The sequence below is a fragment of the Sapajus apella genome, unplaced genomic scaffold, assembly GCF_009761245.1.
Source record: "Sapajus apella isolate SASKATOON/1434 unplaced genomic scaffold, GSC_monkey_1.0 scaffold51, whole genome shotgun sequence".
Classification (NCBI taxonomy): Eukaryota; Metazoa; Chordata; class Mammalia; order Primates; family Cebidae; genus Sapajus; species Sapajus apella.
The window spans coordinates 15,378,639-15,398,101 of record NW_022436991.1 but is presented as its reverse complement, the minus strand read 5'-3'; the positions used below and the strand labels follow the sequence as shown (position 1 = coordinate 15,398,101).

Sequence of the window (19,463 nt, the reverse complement as noted above, 5' to 3'; positions counted from 1 at the left end):
AGAGGTGCTTCCTGGGGGTGGGGGAATGCAGCCAGTGTCCCCCTCCCCTCTTCCACCCCAGCTCCAGCCCTGGTCTTGTCTTTTCATCCCTCTTCCCCACGACAGAAGCTGTGGCCCTGGCCATGTCATCGTGTTCCTGTGTCCCCTGCATGTACCCCACCCTCCACCCCCTCCTTTTGCGCGGACCCCATTACAATAAATTTTAAATAAAATCCTGTTTCTGGTTCTGGATTGAATGAATTGCCCTCACCAAGCAACTGCCTCCACCCCTAAGGGTTTCTTCCCGGTCCGGTGTCAGTCCAGCCTTGCTCTGTCCTGTGCGGCTGTGGGGTTCTGGGTCCGCCTTCCCCAGGAGCAGCCCTAGTGGCGGCAGCACACATTTAGGGTGGGGCCAAGGCTCCCGAGGCTGTGGAGCGCAAGTTCCAGGTCTCTGGGGAATTCCCAATCGGGACAAACCCAGAATAACCCCTGCGGGTTTGAAGAGGCCCCATTAGAAACCCAAACAGCTGCCAGACTGGAATACCGCCCTCTGTCTACACCCGTGGCCACTACTCAGCCCCCAGCCGCATCCTTCCCTGCTCCCGTCACAGCCCTGAGGGCATGGTGGGCGATGCGGCTGCGGAAAGGCCGAGGAGTCCCGAGCTCTGTGGCTGTTGCCAGGTTCAGAATGAAAGCTGCACCTGTCCCTCATCCTGGGCGTGGGCCACCCTGTGTTTACACGGGCTCCTCTGCCCAGCCCCCTCCTGTTCCAGGCCGGCCCTGCAGCCTCTGCCCTGCCCCTTGGAATTCCCTTTCCTAACCCTGCTTCGTCCTTTCCAGGGCCCCTTTTTTGAGCCCGTTTCTGCTGCTGCTTTCTGCAGGCTCCGTTCTCTTGAAACCCAACCCTGCGCCGCTTCTGCAGCCTCCCCGCGTCTTGCCCCATCTTCCTTGCTCTCCTCGTAGGGGCACCTCCACCCGGTCCTGCCTGCCTCACTGGTCCCGTATCCTCGCAGAACCCTCTTCGTTTTCCCCAGATCCCCGACTCTTCCAGGAATCCCGGTGACCGTTGACGGGAGGGGCCGGGGACTTAGGAAGGAGGCCGCCCCGCCTGGAGGCGCGCGTGGGAAGGGGCAGGGAGGGGGCGCGAGTGGTCCCCGGGCTGGTTGCCTGGGTAACGCGTGGCTCCTTTGGGCTAGCGGGAGGGGCCGGAGGCTCGCGAGGGGCGGGGGCGGCGTGCGGCGGCGGCGGAGGAGCGTAGGGGAGGGGACCGGAGAGGAGGGGATGAGCACAAGGGAGGGGAGAGGAGGGAGACCCGCCGCCTCCCTCCCTCCCTCACTGACTTGCTCCCTCCCGGGCTGCGGCTGCTGTAAAAGCCAGCAGAGGCAGCGGGAGTTGTCCCGAGGCCGGCGTCGAGGTGAGACCCGGGCAGACTGAGGCTGCGGGTAGGAGCGGACCGACCGACGGCCGACGCCGGGCGGGCTGCTTGGGAATGCGGGTGTCAGAGGGCTGGTGGTGGTGCTGGGCGGGCTGAAGCATCGGGAGAAGGCGCCAGCCCACCGAAGGCGAGGGAAGCCCCGGGAGAGGGGCTGACAGGGGATCGGAGGAGATAACCAAGTCCCCCAGGGAGGGGCGGGGGCGTCCTCGCCCTAAACGCGCAGCTAGAAAACCCGCACCGCCTGGGCGCACCGGGAGGAGGGGAGGATGCAGAGGGAGTGGAATGTGAATGTCGGGTTCTCTGCCCAGTCTGCCTTTCGGAGTGTTGGGTGTTTGCACAGCTCGTTGATTTTGGGATACTGGGGCATCGGCTGAGATCTAAGAGTCTGGATCTTGTTAGATGGACCCAGGGAGAGACCATGGAGAAGGTCCTGTTTACAAAAGGGTTAATCTTCCCCAGGGCTCTCCAAGCGGAAGACTTAGAGTAGGAGCACTCCACCCCCAGGGATGTCCCACCCTAAGGCAAAGGAAACCCCAACTTTTCTTACTTTCCCTAGAGGCATTGCAAGCCTGGCCCTGAGACAGGAATGTGGCCCAATTGGGCCTGCAGTGCTGAGCGCCCTCTTCCCTCCTCACCCCAAGCCTGTCTTCTCATCTTCCAGGGTTCGCGGCTGCCTCTGCTATTCCATCCTCCCCATAGGGGTTCTCTCCCCTCTCCCATTTCAAGATGGCAACCACCAGCTCTGAGGTCTCTGAAATGAAGGGGGTTGAGGAGAGTCCCCAGGTTCCAGGTGAAGGGCCTAGCCGTTCTGAAGCTGAAACTGGCCCTCCCCAGGTCCTAGCAGGGGTCCCAGACCAGCCAGAGGCCTCGAAGCCAGGCCCAGATACCACTGCAGCCCCTGTGGACTCAGGACCCAAGGCTGGGCTGACTCCAGAAACCACAGAGACCCCAGCTGGGGCCCCAGAAACAGCCCAGGGCTCAGACCTCAGCTTAAGCCCAGGAGGGGAATCAAAGGCCAACTGCAGCCTGGAAGAGCCATGTCAAGAAACAGTGTCCAAACCAGAAGTGAGCAAAGAGACCATTGAAGACAAGGGGTCCAGGCTTGAGTCTGCAGCCCCACCTGAGCCAGTCCCAGAGCCTGCTCCCCAGCCAGACCCCCAGCCAGATTCCCAGCCCACCCCCAAGCCAGACCTTCAACCAGAGCTCCCTACCAAGGAAGACCCCACTCCTGAGATTCTGTCTGAGAGTGTAGGGGAAAAGCAAGAGAATGGGGCAGTGGTGCCCCTGCAGGCTGGCGATGGGGAAGAGGGCCCAGCTCCTGAGCCTCACTCACCACCCTCAAAAAAATCCCCCCCAGCCAATGGGGCTCCCCCCCGAGTACTGCAGCAGCTGGTTGAGGAGGATCGACTGGGAAGGGCACATAGTGGGCATCCAGGATCTCCCCGAGGTAGCCTGAGCCGCCACCCCAGCTCCCAGCTGGCAGGTCCTGGGGTGGAGGGGGGTGAAGGCACCCAGAAACCTCGGGACTACATCATCCTTGCCATCTTGTCCTGCTTCTGCCCTATGTGGCCTGTCAACATTGTGGCCTTCGCTTATGCTGTCATGGTGAGCCCCATGGGACCCTGGCCCAAGCCTGCTGTGGCTCCCGGCTTCCCATCAGTGCTGGGACAGAGGCCCAGGAGTAACCATGCCTTTCCTCCCCTCTCTCTGCATGGATCCCACCTCCCCAATTCCAGGGCCTTTGTTTGCCTCTCCCTAGGACCTAACCCTCTGAGCCACCACTGCCCTGCCCCTTTGGGTGGGAGGGATATGGAGACACACATGTCACACGGCCTTGCTGACCTGTGCCCTCCTTCCTCTGCCCCTCCTCTCCCCCTTCCTCCCTTATCTTCCCTCCATGGGGCTGGCCTCTCTCTTCTGGATGACTTTTCCACCTGATCCCCTTCTGGGCTGGCTTCTCCTGACCCTGGCCATGTGCCTCCACCCCTCACCCTAACCCCAGTCCCGGAACAGCCTGCAGCAGGGGGACGTGGATGGGGCCCAGCGTCTGGGCCGTGTGGCCAAGCTCTTAAGCATCGTGGCGCTGGTGGGGGGAGTCCTCATCATCATCGCTTCCTGCGTCATCAACTTAGGCGGTGAGTGGGGGCTTGGGACAGGCAGGGGAGGAGTGGAAGGGTTGGCAAGGGCAGCTTTACTAACCCCTGCCCCTGCTTTCTCCTGTCTGTCCTCCTTACCTCTCCTTTGTCGCTCCTTGTCCCCCTGCCCATCTGTCCTTCCCTCTCCTCTCCCACAGTGTATAAGTGAGGGGCTCTGCCCTGAATCCCAAGACTTTTCTTCTTGTTGGGAGCTGCCTTGGGCCCATCCCTCCCCTGGGGGAAGCCCAACTGATGGCCCTGGCCCCCACCCCTAAGGACCAAGGGAGCCTGAGCGGCCTTGTTTACAGCTTCTGTCCTGCTCCTGCATCTTGCCAGGCTCTTCTGCCAACTGTAGGCCTCCCTCATCCCTGCACTGGTTCCAACCTCCCTGCACTTCTGCCTGCATCCCCTGCAGCCTCCTGGCCCCCTATCCCTGCACTTCTGGAAACCTCCCTGCACCCTGGAAACCTCCCTGAACACCTCCCCAACTCTTCGCTCTCAGCCTCCCTGCATCTCTCCCGGCTGGCCTCCCTGCACTTCTTCCAGCCTCTCAAATTCTCTGGACCTCCACCCTGGCCTCCTCCTCCCAACTTTCATTGTCTTGGCATCCTCCCCACCCCCAAGTCCTCTCTTCCTTCCCTTCTTTATCATCTCCCCTTCCCTCTCCGCTTCCCACCCCCTTCCTCTTCCTGCCTCCTCATCTCCCCTAAGGCATCCTCTTCTCCACCCTCCCGGCACCGTTTCCTCTGCAAAAATGACAGCACTTAGATCAGGCTGGGGGGTGGGGAGCAGTGCTGGGAGAGGGCTCCCCAACCCCGGGCTCCGACTGTTCTCCGCTGGGACCGCCCAGGCTCGGACACCCAAGGGTGCCTTGCAGGTCGCAGAGCTGGCAAGCCGGGCCTCGTGTGGGGACTTCTGCGAGGGTGGCGAGCACCGGTTCCGAACGCGCGCAGGGGAGAAGGGAGGGACAAGGCGCTGACCCTTCCCAGGTCAGCTGGAGTTGACTCGCCCACCTGGGCTTTTCAACCCCAGTCTGCGAGTTTTTCATGAAGGTGTCGGGCTAGATTTCTTCACGTGTTTCGTAATGAAAGAATCCAAAAAATAGGACCAAAGCTCCCACTGGCAGGAGCGAGGGCGGGGCGGGAGCTCTATAATTACTTTCTAAGATGACGGGGGAGGTTTGTTGCACGCGACAGCCCGCTGAGGAGGCGGGGACCGAGCCACAGCATGGTTCAGATTTGGCGGGTTTGTTTTTTTTAATTTTCCCTAAAAAAAAAAAAAAAGTCTGGGGGAAAAAGAAACTAAAATTCTTTAAAATATATATATATCAAATTGATTTATCCCTTTTTGTATGCCGGATGTTGCATGAGTCTGAAACACCAATAAACGGAGACTGCATGAGACTCGCCTCCAGTCTCGGTTGGTTTCTGTGTTTGTCCCGCCGGCGAGGCGGTGCTCCCTCTCTTCCCGCAGAACGTTTTTTTGTGTGATATGCGCATGCGCCGTCCCGGTGGCCATCTTTACTATGGGCCGAAGCCTGCGCGCCTACCCGCGCATGTGCAAGCCTTCCCTCGCTTTCCTCTTCAAGTAGCCTTGAGTGGAGCGGAGCCTCCCGCGCCATTTCTGTGCGCCTGCGTACTGTGACCCTGCGCAGCCCGGGAGGCGGGTCTTAGTTCCAGGTGCGTACGGTCGCTGAATTGACGCGGCCTAGAACTGCGAGGTCTGGGGAGAGGGCGCCGCGTCCAGGTGTGGAGAGGGGCGGCGTGGAAGCGAGAAGAGTGGACCGCCCTTTTCTTCCCCTTCTCGGGCTCGGAAAGTGGTTTCTGCGGGGCCCGGGAGTGTCAAGAGTACCGGACCTCGATCCCCGGGGCGGGGTCCTTGGCGGGGACTGAGCGCCCCCTCCCGGGGACGGGCGGTCTGGCCGCGGAGTCCTTTGCGGGATCCTGATTGGCTGAAGACGGTCCCTAACTCCCCCGGGGAGCCTGATCCCTGGGGGACCCTGGCTTCGGACTCAGCATCTGTCGTCGCAGGGTCCCTGCCCTAGGGCCCTATGTCCCTTGCCCGGGGCCATGGAGACACTGCGGCCACCACGGCGGCGCCTCTGTCTGAAGAAGGGGAAGTGACCTCCGGCCTCCAGGCTCTGGCCGTGGAGGATACCGGAGGCCCCTCCGCCTCGGCCGCTAAGGCCGAGGACGAGGGAGAAGGAGGCCGAGAGGAGACCGAGCGTGAGGGGTCCGGGGGCGAGGAGGCGCAGGGAGAAGCCCCCAGTGCCAGTGGGGAAGAGCCCACCCAGGGGGACTCCGAGGACTGGTGTGTGCCCTGCAGCGACGAGGAGGTGGAGCTGCCCGCGGATGGGCAGCCCTGGATGCCCCAGCCCTCCGAAATCCAGCGGCTCTATGAACTGCTGGCTGCCCACGGTACCCTGGAGCTGCAAGCAGAGATCCTGCCTCGCCGGCCGCCCACGCCCGAGGCCCAGAGCGAAGAAGAGAGATCCGATGAGGAGCCGGAGGCCAAAGAAGAGGAAGAGGAAAAGTAAAAGCACACTCTTACACCTTGTCCCGGGGCTGCTCCCTGATGGCAGGAGGAAGTAGGGAGGGGAAAATATGGGACCCAGGAGCCTGGAAAGCGGAGGGAGGGAAGCCAGCGAGGGAGGAGGACTGGGCAGGGGAGAAGCACATGTGTGGGTGGGGGGGAGGACCGCCCTCACCCTCCACTCTGTTCACCTGTCCCAGACCACACATGCCCACGGAATTTGATTTTGATGATGAGCCAGTGACACCAAAGGACTCCCTAATTGACCGGCGACGCACCCCAGGTACAAAGGAGAGGGGAGGGTTGGGGAGGTGAAGAGCCTCGGCTCAGTTACCCCAGATCGGCTCCCCTAGAGGCCTTTGCTTGCTGCCTCAGCTGCCACATAACTTCAGCTACAGGAGAGAGCATTCACCAGTACTACCATCTTTATGACTTAGACTACTACCTCGTCTTCCTTTTTTTGTTTTAAGACAGAGTCTTGCTCTTGTCGCCCAGGCTAGAGTGCAATGGCACGATCTCAGCTCACTGCAACCTCCACCTTCCGGGTTCAAGCAGTTCTCCTGCCTCAGCCTCCAAGTAGTTGGGATTAGAGGCGAGCCACCACGCCGAGTTTCACCATGTTGGCCAGGCTGGTCTCTTTAACTCCTGACCTCGTGATCCACCCACTTCCGCCTCCCAAAGTGCTGGGATTACAGGCGTGAGCCACTGTGCCCAGCCCCTTGTCTTCCTTTAAGGGATGGTTATAATACAAAAAATTAGTCGATTGTGGTAGCCAGCGCCTGTAATCCCAGCTACTGGAGAGGCAGAATTGCTTGAGCCTTGGAGGTAGAGGTTGCAGTGACCTGAGATCACACCGCTGCACTCTAGCCTGGGCCACGGAGTGAGACTCTGTTTAAAAAAAAAAAAAAAAATTACAGATAATTCCTTAAAAAAACTGGTCATTGATTCTGGAAAATTACAAATAATTCTATTATGTTTCCCATTCCCAGAAGTCCAGGTCCTGGCCTTTCAATATTATGTAGCTCGCATCCTCTACTACCATGTACATTTTTAATCACACCAGTGACTCCATTTCCCACCCCACATGCCCTTCTAGAATTTACCCTCAGAGTCATGTCTTTTTTCTTTTTCTTTTTTTCTTTTTTTTTTGGAGAGACAAGGTCTTGCTATGTTGGCCAGACTGGTTGGTCTCAAATTCTTGGGCTCAAGTGATCCATCTGCCTCGGTCGCCCAAAATGCTGAGATTACAGGCGTGAGTCACCACACCCAGCCTAGAGCCATTCTTGATTTCTCTCTCTTACCTGCACTTTCACACCAACAGCAAGTCTTGCTCACTACAAGATGTACATTCCAAGTACCTCTGCTGCTCTCCACTTTCAACACCACATCCCCATCCCAGCCACCATCTTTGCCTATATAGTGCAGTGGCTCCTAATTGGGCTGTCTGCTTCCAGTTTCTGCAACTCAGATGATCCTTTTAAAATATAAATTGTGTCCTCTTTTTTTTTTTTTTTTTTTTTTTGAGACAAAGTCTCTTGCCCAGACTGGAGTGCAGTGGCACGATCTCAGCCCACTGCAACTTCCGCCTCCTGGGTTCAATTGATTCTCCTGCGTCAGCCTGCCGAGCAGCTGGGATTACAGGCACATGCCACCACGCCTAGCTAATTTTTGTAATTTTTAGTAGAGATGGGGTCTTGCCATGTTGGCCAGGCTGGTCTTGAACTCCTGACCTCAAGTGATCTGCCCACCTCAGTCTCCCAAAGTGCTGAAATTACAGGCTTGAGCCCCTGCGCCTGACCATAAGTCATGTCACTTTTCTACTTAAAATTTTCCAAGGGATTCCATCTTGCCAGGGAAGAGCAAGAGTGCCAGCTCTCTGCACTCGTCTCTGAACAGAACTCTGTTCTTGTCCTGGGCCTTTACCCTTGCCGTCCCCCTCCCCCATATGGTCCTCCCTGCTCTTCACATTGCTCATGCCATCCTGTCATTCAAGACCTTCACCACTCACCCTTCCTGAGGGCCAACCCTGAACCTCAGGTCTTCCTAGGCAGAGGCCTGGGGACCTGCATGTTTAACTAGCTCCCCAAGTGACGAGTGAAGTTAAGGCAGGTCTGGTGCACACCGCCTCCATCCCTTCCATGTATCTTACCTTCCCCTTCTCCAGGAAGCTCAGCCCGGAGCCAGAAACGGGAGGCCCGCCTGGACAAGGTGCTCTCGGACATGAAGCGACACAAGAAGCTGGAGGAGCAGATCCTTCGTACTGGGAGGGACCTCTTCAGCCTGGACTCGGAAGACCCCAGCCCCACCAGCCCCTCACTCCGATCCTCAGGGAGCAGCCTCTTCCCTCGGCAGCGGAAATACTGACTCCTGCTGCTCCTGCCTCTAGGGTGCAGAGTCTGTACCTGCTGGGGCCTGGGCCCTCCTTCCCCAGCCGAGACACTGAGAAACTTGGGAAGAAGAGAGAAACCCCAAGCTCCCAAACAGCACGTTGCAGGAGAGGGAAAGAGGAAGAGAGAGAAAAGAGAGAGAGAGAGAGAGAGAGTGTGTGTGTGTGTATGTGTGTGTGTGTGTGTGTGAAAGGAAGAGAGTGTGTGTGCGCGTGCGCACGCATGAGCGCATGTGCGTGTTTTCTATTGAACACCTATTTGGAGACTGGGACTGAATTTTCTGAGTCTGAAATAAAAGATGCAGAGCTATCATCTCTTAAGAGGAGTGACTATAGCTGGAGCCTCAACAGTTTGGCCACACTTGAAGGGAGAGGCAGAACTGTATTCACCCAGATTGGAAAATGAAAGCCAGATGGGCAGAGGTCCCCTCAGTCAGCACCTGCCCTGTCTCGGGCTTTCCAGCCTCTCTCAGCCACACCCCAGTGCCGCCAGCTGGCTCCAAGGCAGAAGCTGATTAGCGGGCAGGGAGTGGTGTGCTTTCAGCTGCAGCAGAGACAGCCCAGAGGACAAAATGAGAACCAGCTGCAAGGGCCCTTTAACTCCCAAGCCCCACCCCTGGGCCAGGCCTGCCTTGGCCTGCCGGGAAGTGAGCCCCAGGGCTGGGTGAGAGTTCCCCATCTCTGGCGTGTGTTGCAGCTAGCTGCACTTCTAGATGTGAGTACGTGGTACTGGCCCCCCAAACCTCAAATCGGGCAGATCTTTGTATCCCTTGAGGCTCTCTTTAACCCTGTCCTGTTTTCAAGGGCCTTGCTTCCGCTGGGGGGCAGGGAAAACCTGAATCAGAGTGGGGAAGGAAGATGGGCGGTGGCTTTGCTTTGGGAGATTTCACTTTCCAATAATGGGAGTTTTCTGGGTTTTTTTTTTTTTTTTTTTTTTTGAGACGGAGTTTCACTCATGTTACCCAGGCTGGAGTGCAATGTCGTGATCTCGGCTCACCGTAACCTCTGCCTCCTGGGTTCAGGCAATTCTCCTGCCTCAGCCTCCTGAGTAGCTGGGATTACAGGCATGCACCACCATGCCCAGCTGATTTTTTGTATTTTTAGTAGAGACGGGGTTTCACCATGTCGACCAGGATGGTCTCGATCTCTTGACCTCGTGATCCACCCGCCTCGGCCTCCCAAAGTGCTGGGATTACAGGCTTGAGCCACCGCGCCCGGCCTAGTTTTCTGGGTTTTGAAGTAAAGGTAGATTAACTCACCGACACTGTCCCCCACTGCCCTGCAACTCTCGGGCCTCTCTCTGATTCAGGGTTCCACATGAGATGTCAGGTGGGCAACCTCCCAGGGTCCATTCAGACCCCATCTCAGAGCTAGATTGGTGCTTGCTCTACTCACCTGCACTGTCCTGGGGACCTGGGCTCTGGCCTGTCACCTTGACCCCCAAGAATGTGACCTGTCCATATTCAGGCCCCTTAACTCTGACAGAGGAGGCTTTCCTACTGCCCCATGCAGATGTTGGCCTCAGCCGATCATTCCGGAAGTCATTAGAGTGATTTCCAGAAGGCATAGAATTTGGTAACCAAGGTTCTTTCCCTTTTTGGGAGGATGCTTAGCTGTACCTACCAGACTGAGATTCTGGGGATCTTAGAGCAGTCCCTTGGGTGGGGGTGATAGGCTGATGGCCCCTGTGTCCTCTGCTCCTTGCCTGGGTGACCCCTGGGTGATGGGGGAAAGGCTGGTTGTCACGTGGAGTATCAGGTGGCTCTCCCAGAAACTCCCTTGGCACACAGAGCACTGGGTTGGCCCTGGGGTGTGGCTGTTTGGGCGGGACAGCCCTCTGTAGCCCTCAAGGCGGGACAGCCTTGAGCAGGTAGGGAGGCCACCCTGAGTGGGTGGCCCAGAGACAGCCTGAGGGCTCCAAGGTAACGGGGTGCTCAGGTTACCTTGGGTGCTGCCCTCCCAAGTCCTGGGGAAACAGAGGCTGGGCACTGGCCCGGGTTACAGAAAACACTCACCTTTGAACTGCCATTGGCGCCATCTGGGAAAGTACCCAGCCCCACCCAGGTCCTCTAGTCCTTGTTCTCGGTTTAGAATCTTCCTGTTTCTGCCTGAGAAGCCACTGCCTCCTAGTTTGTGGTCTCTGCAGCCATGATGCCCAGAGCGGACTTTCAGCTTCATCCTTTGATAACTGCGTGCTTGGGCAAGTTTCTTAACTTTCAGGCTCTTGTGAGGATAACATGAGTTAATTGAGGCCTGACACAGATTAAGCTCATGGTAAGTGGGAGCTGTTACTTTGGGGGCATTTGCCTAGAACACAGGGTCCAGAGGCTGTCTCCCGAAAACCTAGACCCAGTGGGTCAGAAGTGAGGCCTGCAAAAAGCAGCCGGAGTGCGGTTAAGAGTTCCAGGCGGGCATGGGGACTTGAGCCTGTAATCCCAGCACTTTGGGAGGCCCAGGTGGGAGGATGGCTTGAGGCCAGAAGTTGCAGACAAGCCTGAGCAACATGAGGAGACCTCCGTCTCTGATTTGTGTGTGGGGGGAGTTGTTTTTTAAAATATATATATATATATGTATGTATGTATGTATGTGTGTGTGTGTGTGTATATATATATATATATATACACATACCTACATACATATATATATTCCAGCTCAGTCCTACGATTAGGCAAGTTTAGAAAATATTGCTGTAGATGAGGGATTCCGAAGCTTGGTTCGTGGGTCGTATCTGATCCAGTTGGTTCTTGTCTCCAGTGACTGGCGTTAATTGGCAGGAATGGGGGGAGGGAGAACAAGTGGAGGTCTGGGCTGGCTGAGCTGTTCTGTCTCCCCCTCACCTCCTGAAGGCCACCAGGCTGTTCCCCCTCCCACAGAGTGGCCCAGTTGGGCTGGAGCTCAGATACGATTTCCTTGGGAAGAGAAGTTCCTAAAACTGTGTGGCTTTTTAAAAAGGCAATTTATGTGAGACAGATTCTCAATTTCCATTAATGATCTCCTAAAGCGGGTAAACCAGGAAGCCACTGGGTGAAAATAGGCTGTTGGTAATTCCTGAGTCATGTGACTCATTCTCTAAATAGACTAGAATATTTAAATCAGTGAGGAGAAACTCCATGAAGTTGTGTTCCTGTTTATACCAAACTTTACATGCCTTTTTCTGAACCTGAAGCTGTGGGAGGTCTGGGGACAGGGCTGGGTCACCGACCTCACCTCCAACCTCTGGATCGCCGGGACTAAGAGCCCTGGGGTTGGGGACAAAGGAGGCTGCTTGGACCTGGGTAAGGGGATGGGCTGAAGGAGAATAAGTACAGTTCCCTGCTCTTGACGAGCAGCCTGCAACCAGAGCTGGGTGTTTTTGTTTTTGAGACAAGAGTTTCAGTCTGTCGCCCAGGCTGGAGTGCAGTGGGGCAATCTCAGCTCACTATGACCTCTGCCTCCTGGGTTCAAGTAATTCTCCTGCCTCCCTCCTGAGTAGTTGGGACTACAGGTGCCCACTACCACACCTAGCCAATGTTTTGTATTTTTAGTAGGGACAGGGTTTTACCACGTTGGCCAGGCTGGTCTCGAACTCCTGACCTCAGGCAATCTGCCCACCTCGGCCTCCAAATGTGCTGGGATTACAGCCACCATGCCCAGCCTGGAACAGATCTTTATCCTCCTTCCAGGTCCTACTGTGCATCAGAGACCCTCTATCCTCTAATACCTCTGATTTCAGAAAGCAGTCACTTTCTTTTTCTTTTTTTTTTTTTTTTTTTTTTTTTTTTTAGAGGAAGAAAAAAAAAAAAAGAATAAAGGAAAGGAAGAAAGAGGAAGAGGAAAAGGGAGAGAGAACAGGGGTGTTGCTTTATTGCCCGAGCTAAAATGCAGTCTAAAAATGGGTATGTCTGTAATTATGTTTAATAATAGAGACAAAAAAAATAAATAAATAAAAAATAAATGAGGGAAGAAAATAATTAACAAGCAGCCAACCAACATTTCATTTAAACCTGTAAATACGTGTGATGTAGTACTGATAAGAGTGTATATTTTGTGTATTTAAAGTGGAGAGTTCTATGAATGTTAATTAAGTCTACTTGTTCCGGATCTGAGTTCAAGTCCTGAATATCGATGTTAACTTTCTGTCTCATTGATCTGTAAGTCTCCCACTATTATTGTGTGGGAGTCCAAGTCTCTTTATAAGTCTTATATATCTGGGTATTCCTGTATTGGGTGCATATATATTTAGGATCTTTAGCTCTTCTTGCTACATTGATCCTTTTATCTTTATGTAATATCCTTCTTTGCTTCTTTTGATCTTTGTTGCTTTGAAGTCTATTTTATCAGCAAAAATTGCAACTCCTGCTTTCTATTTATTTATTTTTGCTCTCCATTTGGTAGGTAAATCTTTCTCCATCCCTTTGTTTTGAGTCTTTGTGTATCCTTGCATGTGAGATGGGTCTGGATGCAGCATACCGATGGGTTTTGGCTTTTTTTGCCTGTGTCTTTGGATTGGGGAATTTAGTCGATTTAAATTTAGAATTAATAATAATATATGAGTTTAATACTGCCATTTAATGTTAGCTGGCTGTTTTGCCTATTAGTTGATGTAAATTCTTGATTATGTTGATGTTCTTTACTTTTTGGTATTTTTTAGAAAGGCTGATACTGGTTGTTCCTTTCTATTTGTAGTGGTTCTTTCAGAAGTTCTTGTAAAGCAGGCCTGGTGGTGATGAAATCTCTGAGTGCTTGCTTGTTCACAAAAGATTTTATTTTTCCTTCGCTTATGAAGCTTAGTTTGGCTGGATGTAAAATTCTGGGTTGAAAGTTCTTTTCTTTAAGGATGTTGAATATTGGTCCCCACTCTCTTCTGTCTTGTAGGGTTTCTGCTGAGAGATCTGCTGTGAGTCTGATGGGCTTCTCTTTATGGGTCACCTGACCTTTCTCTCTGGGTGCCCTCAGTATTTTCTCCTTCATTTCAACCCTGGTGAATCTGGCTTGAGGGTATGTGTCTTGCGGTTGGTCTTCTTGAGGAATATCTTTGTGGTGTTCTCTTATTACCTGGAGTTGAATATTGTCCTGCCTTGCTATGTTGGGAAAGTTTTCCTGAATAATATCCTGAAGCGTATTTTCCAGCTTGGATTGATTCTCTTCGTCACATTCAGGTACACCTATCAAACGTAGATTAGGTCTTTTCACATAGTCCCATATTTCTTGGAGACTTTGCTTGTTCTTTTTTATCCTTTTTTCTCTAATCTTGTCTTTTTGTTTTATTTCATGAAGTTGGTCTTCGACCTCTAATATCTTTTCTTCTGCTTGATCAATTCGGCTGTTAAAACTTGTGCATAGTTCGCGAAGTTCTCGTGTTGTATTTTTCAGCTCCATTAATTCACTTATATTCCTGTCTAAATTGTGTGTTATTTTTAACATTTCGTCAAACCTTTTTTCCAAGTTCTTAGTTTCTTTGCATTGGGTTAGAACAAGTTCTTTTAATTCCCAGAAGTTTCTTATCATCCACTTTTTAAAGCCTGCTTCTGCTAATGGAACACAGTCTTTCTCCATCAGGCCTTGTTCTGTTGCTGATGAGGAACTGTGATCCCCTGTAGAGGAAGAGGCGTTCTGAGTTTGGGTATTCTCAGCCTTTTTAGGCTGTTTTCTTCCCTTCTTTATAGATTTATCCATCTGTGGTCTTTATAATTACCGTCTTTATAGTTGAGTTTCTGAATGGACGTCCAACTTGTTGATTCCTGGCACTAAAATCTGAGCGACCCACTGCGCCGGCCAAAACAGCGGCTTTAAGATTGATGGTGCTTTTCTGACTCTGCACCAAGAACCGCCGCTCCAAGGCAGCGGCAAAACCGCCTCACCGGCCTCAAGAGTCACGCTGGCGACACGTGGGGCTCCTCCGCTGGGAATCTCCTGGTGCGTGAGCAACAAAAATTCATCTGAAAGTGTGGCGTCCTCTCGTTCTCTGCTCTTTCAGTGGGAGCTACAATCCTGAGCTGCTAGTGATCAGCCATCTTGGAGCTCTCTCTTTTTTTTTTTTTTTGAGATGGTCTCAAAAAAAAAAGTGCGTTGAGAGTGCATGCACTCTGTTGCCCAGGTCAGAGTGCACTTGTGAGCTCCATTTACGGTTCACTGCGGCCTTGACCTTCCAGGTACAGGCGATCCTCCCACCTCCAGCCTCCAAAGCAGCAGGGACCACAGGTGTGTGCCACCACACCTAGCTAGTATTTTTTATGATTTTGGTAGCAACAGGTTCTCCCTGTGTTGCCCAGGCTGATCTGGAACTCCTAGCCTCAAGCGATCTTCCCACCTTGGCCTCCCAAAGTGCTGGGATTACAGGCGTGAGTCACCGAGCCTGGTCAACAGTCACTTTTATTCTCACTTCACTGGAGAGGAAGGCTCAGAGGCTAGTAAGTGGCCCAGGAGCATGCTGCCAGTGCTAAAAACTGCTGGAGTGACATTTTCCCACTGGCTCTCAATCCTGGCTGTATATTAAGAGTCAGAGAGGAGAACTTTTTAAAATTGCAGTGCTTGAACCTCACCCAGTCCAATTAAACAGAATCACCAGAGATGGATGGCTTTAAAAAAGATCTCCAGGCAGGGCACTGCAGCTCATGCCTGTTATCCTAGCCCTTTGGGAGGTCAAGGTGGGTGGATCACTTGAGGTCAGGAGTACGAGACCAGCTTGACCAACATGGTGAAACCCCGGCTCTACTAAAAGAGAAATAGGAAATTAGCTGGGTGCGGTGGTGTACACCTGTAATCCCAGCTACTTGGGAGGCTGAGGCAGGAGAATTGCTCGAACCCAGGAGGCGTAGGTTGCAGTGAGCCAAGATGTTGCCATTGCCCTCCAGTCTGGGCAACAAGAGCGGAAGTCTTATCTCAAAAAAACAAAACAAAACAAAAAAACATTTCCAGATGACTAGTGTGCAGCCTGAGCCGTGAGTCTCGGCTTTAGACCAGAGCTGCTCAGACTTAAACGTGTGTGCAAGTCGTTGGCAGCCAAGTTATAATGCCAGGGATTCAGTGGCTTTGGGGTGGGGCCCAAGGCTGCATTGCTAACAAGCCTCCAGGTGGTGCCACTCTGCTCACTGCAGATGCTGTAGGCAGTGTGGTCACTTGGTCAGTTGCTAGTTAAGACTCACTATGGGCCAGGTGTGGTAGCTCACACCTGTCATCCTAACACTTAGGGAGGCTGAGGCAGGCAGATTGCCTGAGCTCAGGAGTTTGAGACCACCCTGGGGGTGACATGGTGAAATCCCATCTCTACTAAAATACAAAAAATTAGCCAGGCTTGGTGGCATGTGCCTGTAATTCCAGCTACTGGGAGGCTGAAGCATGATAATTGCTTGAATCCAGAAAACAAAACAAAACAAAAAAGAATTGCTTGAATCCGGAAGGCAGGTGGACATTGCAGTGAGCCGAGATCGTGCCACTGCACGCCAGCTTGGGTGACAGTGAAAGTCTGTCTTAAAAAAAAAAAAAGGCCGGGTGCGGTGGCTCAAGCCTGTAATCCCAGCACTTTGGGAGGCCGAGGCGGGTGGATCACGAGGTCAAGAGATCAAGACCATCCTGGTCAACATGGTGAAACCCCGTCTCTATAAAACTACAAAAAATTAGCTGGGCATGGTGGCGCGTGCCTGTAATCCCAGCTACTCAGGAGACTGAGGCAGGAGAATTGCCTGAACCCAGGAGGTGGAGGTTGCGGTGAGCCGAGATCGCACCATTGCACTCCAGCCTGGGTAACAAGAGCGAAACTCCGTCTCAAAAAAAAAAAAAAAAACTCACTCACTGTATCGGCTACTCACAGTTGACCCTGAAGCTCTCTGGGAAGTAATGACTCATGACTCATTTATTTATTAAGTTTTGCTGTTGCCCAAGCTGGTCTTGAACTCCTGGCCTCAAGCCATCCTCCCACCCTCAGCCTCCCAAAGTGTTGTGATTACAGGTGTGAGCCACCCCTCTCAGCCAAGAGCCCCTCTTTTAACTAGATGACGAGCCAGGTTTCTGCTTCGGACAGGCTCTTTAGTTCTCTGCCCATTTAGCCTCATGGTGGGAGAGATGCTGGTGGGATTTTGGGTGAAAGCTGGTTCTGGTTCTTGCAGGAGCCTCACGACACCTGAGAGAGGTGTGATCAGGCAGGACTGGCATCTACACTGAGACTCAACTAGGGCAGGCCTCAGAAGCAGGGACTGAAGGGAGATGGGTGGGTGAGTGGATTTGGGGAGTTGGGGCCAAGCCTGAAGGCTGGGCAGAACCTTTCAAAGGTCAACACAATCCATGCCATTGTCTTTAGAGGGCCCTGATCTATTGGAAGTAAAATCCTCTAACTGCGCATGTCATCTGGAAGGAAACTACAAAAACCTAAATCTGAGACTTGTCAGGAATGTGTTGCTGAGTCAAAGGGTTTTCCTGGCTCACCTCCATGGATGGTGAGGGTAGAAGGCAAGACCTGTCCTAGCTGAACCTGGCAGGTGGTGTAGGCAGAAGGCCCAGGTTTGGGGTATAGCAGGCGGGCGGTCAGGGAGGCGAGGTGGGGTCCCAGTGCTGATGCAGGGGCAGTTGGCGAGGGCTTGGCCTCAGAACAAGGCAGGAGTCCAGCCGTGAGGATGACTTGCTGAGTCACCGGGCTGAGCTGGGCGCGGCACTCAGCCCCCCTGACTGGGCCCAGCTGGGGCAGCAGATGGTGGAGAGGCCTCAGCTGTGGGGGGTATGGGGGGTCATCAGTCAATGAGCCAATGGAGGCTGTTCCCAGAGCCCGCTTCCAACCTTGCATGGCTTTCTAGAGTTCAGATCTTCCCTGGGGGGCCTCAGAGCCCAGTCTGTACCTCCGCTCAGAGCCCCAGCCCTTCCTCTTCTCCCATCTGGTTTCCTGGCCAGGTTTCTGCCCTGCAGAGAACCCACCAAGGGAGCAGTGGAAAAAACTTTGCTTGGCAGTGAAGTCCCTACTTGCTGTTCCATCCCTGCAGCTGGGGTGAAACAAGATTTGCCACTGACCAGTAAACAACCGAGGCTTAAACCGGCGTGCCAGGTCAGATGGGGAGCCCCCGGCACTGGTTACATTCCCTAGATCCCACACTGGATAGGAAAGCTGGGCCTCAGGCACTCTTACCTCCTCTGCAGTCAGACAGGGTGGATGAAGAGCCAGGCTCTGTTCCGAGTGCTTTATGTGCTAACTTGGTTGATGATTTTGTAGATGAGGAAATAGGCATGGGGTGGTCAAGGGACTTGTCCAAGATCACCGATCCCATAATGGTGAGAGCCAAGATCCAGGCATCCTGGCTGGGCATGGTGGCTCCACCTGTAATCCCAGTGCTTTTGGAAGCTAAGGCTGGATGATGATTTAAGGCTAGGATTTTGAGACCAACCTGGACAACAAAGACCTTACACCTACAAAAAATTAAAAATTAGCTAGGTGTGGTGGTATGTACCTCCAGTCCCAGTTACTCGGGAGACTGAGATGGTCCCTTGAGCTGAGGAGTTCAAGGCTGCAGTGAGCCATGATTTACACCACTACACTCCAGCCTGGGCAACAAAGAGACCTTATCCCCCTGGCCCCCTGCCCAAAAAAAAAGGTCCAGATCCAGGCAGTCCCAGCCCTCTGGACTCTAGGAAATTGCCTTTCCAGAACTGCGCCCAGTATTGTAGAGCAACTGGGGAGTGAAATCAAAGCTGGGCAGCACAGGGCAATAGGAAGAAAAGACAAGGTCCCCTTAAGAGTGGCGAGAGGAGGGCCGGGCGTGGTGGTTCATACCTAGAATCCCAGTACTTTGGGAGGCCGAGGTGGGTGGATCACAAGGTGGGGAGTTTGAGACCAACCCGACCAACACCATCTCTACTGAAAATACCAAAATTAGCCAGGCATGGTGGTGTGTGCCTGTAGTCCAACCTACTGGGGGTGCTGAGGCAAGAGAATCGCTTGAACCCAGGAGGTGGAGGTTGCAGTGAGCTGAGATCATGCCACCACACTCCAGCCCGGGTGACAGAAGAAGACTTGTCTCAGGAAAAAAAAAAAAAAAAAGTAGCAACTCTGATTGTTAGACAAGCTACCCTCCTAGAAATGAGGGGAAAGTAACTTTGAACAAAAATTAGCAACAGAAAAGTATTAAGTTCAGATCTCATAAAAAGTTGTAAGATGGGGCCGGGCGTGGTGGCTCAAGCCTGTAATCCCAGCACTTTGGGAGGCCGAGGCGGGTGGATCACGAGGTCAAGAGATCGAGACCATCCCGGTCAACATGGTGAAACCCCGTCTCTACTAAAAATACAAAAAATTAGCTGGGCATGGTGGCGCGTGCCTGTAGTCCCAGCTACTCAGGAGGCTGAGGCAGGAGAATTGCCTGAACCCAGGAGGCGGAGGTTGCGGTGAGCCGAGATCGCGCCATTGCACTCCAGCCTGGGCAACAAGAGCGAAACTCCGACTCAAAAGTTGTAAGATGAAAGAACGAGCAGCAGAATAACCTACCTGTGATGTGGAGTGTGCCAGGAAAACATCCAAACTGTAACCTCTCTCAAAATGAGGCAAGGCAGTAAGGAAACAATATAAAAACATGAAAACAGCCCATCAGAGTTGTAAGCCTTGGCAGTTCAGTTCAGAATGGGTGCCCCAATGATGGGACCATGATGCCTCTCTAGAAAGACAGGACCAGGCGTTCCACCAGGGTTCTAGTCCCAACAGTACCACTAACTTGCTGTGTGGCCTTGAAGGATTCATTGTCCCTATCCGGGGCTCAACTATTTAGAACTCCATTGTCCAATATGGGATCAACCAGACATGTTTGGCAATTTAAATTAAAATCACCTGGGTGTAGTAGCTCACACCTCTAATCCCAGCACTTTAGGAAGCTGAGGCAGGAGGATTGCTTGAGCCCAGCAGTTCGAGACCAGCCTAGGCAACATAGCAGAACCTCATCTCTGCAGGGAAAAAAAAAAAAAAAAAAATTTTTGCTAGGCCTGGTGGCATATACCTGTAATCCCAGCTAATTGGAAGGCTGAGGTGGGAGGATCGCTTGAGGCTGGA

General features: G+C 53.3%; 3 protein-coding genes across 4 annotated transcripts in view; all 3 read left to right on the top strand.

Moving 5' to 3' along the window:
* Positions 1–1,150: 1,150 nt before the first annotated feature.
* PRRT2 (proline rich transmembrane protein 2) lies at positions 1,151–4,952 on the top strand. 2 transcript variants are annotated; one of them, XM_032243168.1, is made up of 4 exons: positions 1,151–1,393; positions 2,076–3,019; positions 3,417–3,549; positions 3,708–4,952. In XM_032243168.1, exons 2-4 carry the CDS (start codon positions 2,141–2,143, stop codon positions 3,716–3,718), a joined length of 1,023 nt encoding a protein of 340 aa, XP_032099059.1. In that variant the 5' UTR covers positions 1,151–1,393; positions 2,076–2,140; the 3' UTR covers positions 3,719–4,952. The 2 variants fall into 2 exon arrangements, with proteins under 2 accessions (XP_032099059.1, XP_032099058.1); XM_032243167.1 differs by having other exon boundaries at positions 4,427–4,950.
* A 342-nt stretch (positions 4,953–5,294) lies between these two features.
* Positions 5,295–8,788, top strand: PAGR1 (PAXIP1 associated glutamate rich protein 1). Its single transcript, XM_032243169.1, has 3 exons — positions 5,295–6,081; positions 6,282–6,364; positions 8,246–8,788. Exons 1-3 carry the CDS (start codon positions 5,600–5,602, stop codon positions 8,443–8,445), a joined length of 765 nt encoding a protein of 254 aa, XP_032099060.1. The 5' UTR covers positions 5,295–5,599; the 3' UTR covers positions 8,446–8,788.
* Positions 8,789–9,057: 269 nt separating this feature from the next.
* MVP (major vault protein) overlaps positions 9,058–19,463 on the top strand; it is a 31,199-nt gene continuing 20,793 nt past the window's right edge. The window contains exon 1 of the mRNA XM_032243163.1: positions 9,058–9,182. The gene's annotated coding sequence lies outside the window, so the exon portion shown is untranslated. The remainder of the gene's footprint in view (positions 9,183–19,463) is intronic.